General features: G+C 47.2%; 1 protein-coding gene across 1 annotated transcript; it reads right to left on the minus strand.

Annotated features, from left to right (window-relative positions):
- Positions 1 to 680: 680 nt before the first annotated feature.
- On the minus strand, positions 681 to 4,580 carry CLEC14A (C-type lectin domain containing 14A). Its single transcript, XM_003831772.7, has one exon. The coding sequence runs from the start codon at positions 2,595 to 2,597 to the stop codon at positions 1,125 to 1,127; it is 1,473 nt and encodes a 490-aa protein (XP_003831820.1). The 5' UTR covers positions 2,598 to 4,580; the 3' UTR covers positions 681 to 1,124.
- Positions 4,581 to 4,798: the final 218 nt, after the last annotated feature.

Here is a 4,798-nt window from a genome sequence, read left to right on the forward strand (position 1 = left end):
AAACTGTTTACCATGCCTTTGCCCATGTAAACACTTGTAAGATTATAATCACTCCAAAATGAGCAAGTATTGTTATTGCACACGTTCTTATCAAGAGAAAAAGAAAACGGCTTGGTGTTCAAGTTTTTCCATGGGTTTAAAAATGCACAAGAACTTAGCAACTTTGGAGGAAAACCAACTTACTTTTTCTTTGATGCAACCAGAAGATTGCAAATCAATACTTAGCATTAAGGATTTAATTGAGAATTAACATCACCATAATTGAAGATGAGGATGAGCATCTTGATGTTTAGGAGAGGGCTATTTGCTTGGGGAGGTCATTACAATGAAGAGCACAAACACTGGAAAGGGAAAACGCAAATTATGTGTTTCCTTGGGCAAGGACATAAAGTAAACACTTGAATTGGTGGTCAACTATAATTTTCTTCCAGAGCCAGCAATTCTGGCAACACTACACTTTCGATTTATAGCAAAGCACACAAGTAGCAGTGACTTTGAAAAGAAAGGATAAAAGAATCAATGCAAAAGTTACTAGTTCTTAAAGATCTGTGTCTCATTCGAGGAACTTAAGGACCTCTCCCTCAATCCAAAAGCAGAATGCACTCTTGCTGCTTACTCCCAGCATGCCCTCAGCTGTTCCTACTTACTCCTGGAGGAAGCCAATGATATTTGAGTCTGGGTTATCAACAATCCTTTAATTTTTTATTTTTATTTTTTTTCCCTGGGATTTCGAACCAATATACTCCTAGCCTGAACAACATAGAAGATTTCCTTTCCATTTTGGTAGAAATTATTTTTTAATGTAAATTATATTGTGTTCTATTTGTTTCCAATGTCTTGAAAAGTTCAATCACTTCTCCAAATTCTCCGGAATAAACATAAGAAAATATCTCTCCCCAGCACTACCCGGTCCCCCAATATCACCATCCTAAAGGCACTTCCACTTCCTCTATCTTCAGGGAAGGAGTGTGCAGTTCTGATTTAGCTCCTCAGTGGAGTAAAGGGAATTTAGAGGAAGGGGGATTTCTGCAGAAATTGTCAGTTACACAAGTAAGTTCCTCTTGGTTCCCCGTTTCATCAAAAGTGAAAAACTGTTCACAGGAGTGCCCATGTCCCCTGTTTCCCTATGCATCACTAGAGCCAAGAGGGGACTCCGCCAGCAAGGCACCCTCTGCTCTGTCCCGCAGATCACAGTCCCCGACTTTCACCCCATTGTTTGTGCAATGTGCAGAACTGGAGCTCAAAGCAGTGGGCTCAGGATCACTCTCCAGGCCCGGCGGGCCCATAGACTCCTTCCTTGGCTGGGAAGAGGGGCTTTCGTGAAAGCAGAGCTTGACAAGCCCCAGTACTGTCATGGTCAAGATCACCAACACTACTACGGCTGTGCTCACAAATATGAAGACCACGGCAGAGGAGGAGTCGAAAGCCTGAGGAGTGGCAGAGGAAGTCGTAGAATTAAACTTGGAAATCACGCTCCCAGATGGGGTGATAGTGGCCTTTGACTCGGCTTGAAGGGACATTTGAAGGGTAGACATCGTGCTCTGTGATCCCCATCGAGGAATCTCAGGAATAGATGTTACTGAATTGTCTTGTTCAGGGACAAGTGGTATCTCTCCCAGCTTCTCGTCGACCCTGATTGGCCATGTTCTCTGCGGCACGGGGCTGGTTGCAGCGGCCGGCGGGCGCCTGGTGGGCACCCTGGTCCCCCCAAGGGTCGGCTGTCCTTCCCCACTGGTCACACAAGAGCGGCCGTCCTTCCCCAGCTCGAAGCCCGTAGCACATTCGCAGGCAAAGCCTCCCAAGTCGTCTAAGCAGTTAGGGAGCTCTGCGCATTTGCCAGCACGGAGGTACCTCCCGGGGCAGGGACACAACACATCGCCCGAGAGTTTGTCCCAGCGAGCGCCGATTTCGTCCGCGATGCAAGTAACTGAGATCGGGAGCTGTCCCCGGCAGAGCGCACTCACCTCGGTCCCAGGTGGACTGAAGTCCAGAGCGGCGCTGTGCAGCTGGAAGGGCGCGCGATAGCTCAAGTTAGAGGCGGCCCCGGGGCGCGGCGCAGGACACAAGACCTCAAACTGGTACTTGCACAGGTAGCCGTTGGCGCGCAGGTGGCATCGCATCTCCTTCCAGCCTGCGGGCTCGACCCCACCGGTGGCCTGGAGTACCGCGCATCTCCGCGCGGTGCAGGAGCGTTGGGGCTCCTCCACCCACTGCAGCGTGTCGCTTTCGAGACCGCCGGGGTCGGAGGACAGCCAGGAGAACCCCCGCAAAGGCTCGTTCTCCAGGGTGCAGTGGGAACGCCTGCGCTCCAGTGCGACCCAGAACAGCAGGTCTTTGGAGCCCCCTCCGGGCCCTGGGCCTGCCCGCAGGAGCGCGAGCACAGCGCGCAGCTCGGCGCCCGCACGCACGGTGCTGAGCGCCCCACCTCGCAGGATGCAGGCCTCCTCGGCCGCCTGCCGCTTCATGGTAGCGTGGTGCAGGCTGTAGCAGGCCCCCGAGGCCGAGCAGCCAGCACGGTCGGCAGTGGGGTGTTCGCCGCCGCCCGGCCCGGGCCAGAGCGCCTGCCAGAGGAGGCACAGGGCGAACGCCGGCCTCATTCTCTGAGGCCCCGCACGCAGAGCTGCTCCCAACTTGGATCTGTCCCGCTCGAGGACGCGGAGCTGTGTCTGGAGCGCGGTCACCGCCCTCTACAGCTGGCTTCCCCAACCCGGTTCCCCCTCCCTTCCCCTCCGCCCTCGCTCCCGACGGACCCCCCAACTGCCAAGAATCCCCCCGCGGGCCCAGCGGCCAACAGTTTCCCTTAGGCCGCGACAGGAAATGTGTGCGGAGCGCTGCCAGGCCCCGTGCAGCCCTGAGTTATTCTGGGGTCAGGAACACAGCTGGCGCCGGGTACAGGGGACGCAGTCGACTAGAAGGTCAAACACCCTGCTTAGAGCAAGAGGAGAAACTCGCCACTGGGATGAAGTGTGTGGCTTTTCTCCTTTCAGGGAGTTTCATCAGGACCGCAGAACCCATAACACGTAAGCGAACATAGGCAGGAAGGACTTGAGAAAGGAACTGGCTTATGATTATAAGACCACGCCCGTCTATTGTGTTTCTGTCCGGAGCTGTGGAGTTAGCGTCAGAATAATTCGTAGACGGCTCCAGTGTTTGAGGGGCCTGTGCCTGTGGGGGAAAAATATGTTGTGAAACAACTTAGCAACTCCTTTTGCCACCAGAGGCAGCACTATTTAACCGCATATCTCTATATGGGTCTTTGCTTCTCTATTATGTCAAGAGATTTCAGGCGTGCTAACTACTAAATAATTTAGAGTTGTTTGGGTATTTTAAATGGGAAATTCTGCTTCTTCCATCAGCACTTGCTTTAGAAATTTATTTTTCACTTCCACGTGTTTCTCTTTGAGATGGACCATATTGACTCATTAAAGAAAGGAAATGTATTTCTAGGACTAAATGAAAAATAATGGCCATAGATCTTAACAGTTAGGTTGTTAGCTTTCCTCGCCACTGTATTGGTTCAAAAATTCTTCAAGTTTATAGGTTATACATAAATGAGTTCGTGGCCTTATAAATATTCGAGAACAACTGCCCTATGTGTGATTTTAGCCTTGAACTATTTTAGTATCATTTTCTCCTATGATTGAGTGGCAGCATTTATAATAGTAAGTTGTAAACATCTCCTTTAAGGAAAATTAGAGTTCCTTAAGAAATTAAAATGTTTATTCCATTATAATGAATATTGTATACTGTCAAAAAATATCTTGTAATTTGAAAGATGGGTGAGCCAATTTCTTTAGAATTCCAATGGGTGTTTTGTTTTAATATAAACATTTCAACTCAGTGGGAAGTGGCAAGGAATTAAAGATGAATAAAGAAAGTAAAGGTTAAAAACTGTACTGTTATGAAAGGATTTCTTGTTAGCAATTTAGACAATTCAGTATCAGTTTAGAAAACATACATTCTATCTTGGTTCATAATGGCCAAATATGTTGCCATCAGAAACACATAAAGAGTTTCAGCTAAGCCCTCTTAGAGATGTCTGACGCTTTTAAATATCTTTAATCAGAATGAAAGTTGCCATTCCATGGATAATGCATATAAGCTCACTTTGTTGTAGTGCATTCAGGTTGATGAGGGTTGGAAGGGAAGGTTTCAGGATCACATCTGTTTGCTTCCATCTTATTTTTACCATAACTCTCATTCTTCTTTCCTCCTGGAAATTCCATGTATCTTAACAAACAACAGTAAGCCTATGAGTCATCATCATACTTACCTTGCTTTTGCTGAGTATGGAGCTTTGCACTAGGATTTCTCTCCTGACCTTTCTATTTCCCAATTTAAAGAACATTCCTTAGTCCTTCTCTTCAGATGTCTGAGAATCACCTTAAACGTGGCTTTGCATTTAAATTAGGTAACTTAGTGTCTTATAAGAAAGAAACATGAAAATCCAGAAATCGAATTGAATGGATTTTAAAAAATACTTAGTCACTTGGGCCAGCTCTCTATAGACCATTGCAATCTTATGACTGTGTTTGTAAATGTGTCCATGTAGTGCAATATTTTTAATAAAATCTTTTTCAAACTTAAGTAGTCAATGGAAATTTCTTAGATAGCTTTAAAAATCGTTTGGGATGAGATGAGGTGTCTACAGTAAGAAAGAATGAATAGCTGGAAAGCTTAAGTAAATACATGATCTCACTCCCTGACATTCTGTCTAGGGGAGTGGGATTATAGCAGAGAACACCTTGGCCGTAACGACTATATGAGAGTACTGACCATGACCATGACCATATCATGG

Source organism: Pan paniscus, chromosome 15, assembly GCF_029289425.2.
Source record: "Pan paniscus chromosome 15, NHGRI_mPanPan1-v2.0_pri, whole genome shotgun sequence".
Classification (NCBI taxonomy): Eukaryota; Metazoa; Chordata; class Mammalia; order Primates; family Hominidae; genus Pan; species Pan paniscus.

Excerpts from the sequence above, each read along its gene's own strand:
- CLEC14A (XM_003831772.7), bottom strand. The coding sequence starts at position 2,597 with ATGAGGCCGGCGTTCGCCCTGTGCCTCCTCTGGCAGGCGCTCTGGCCC.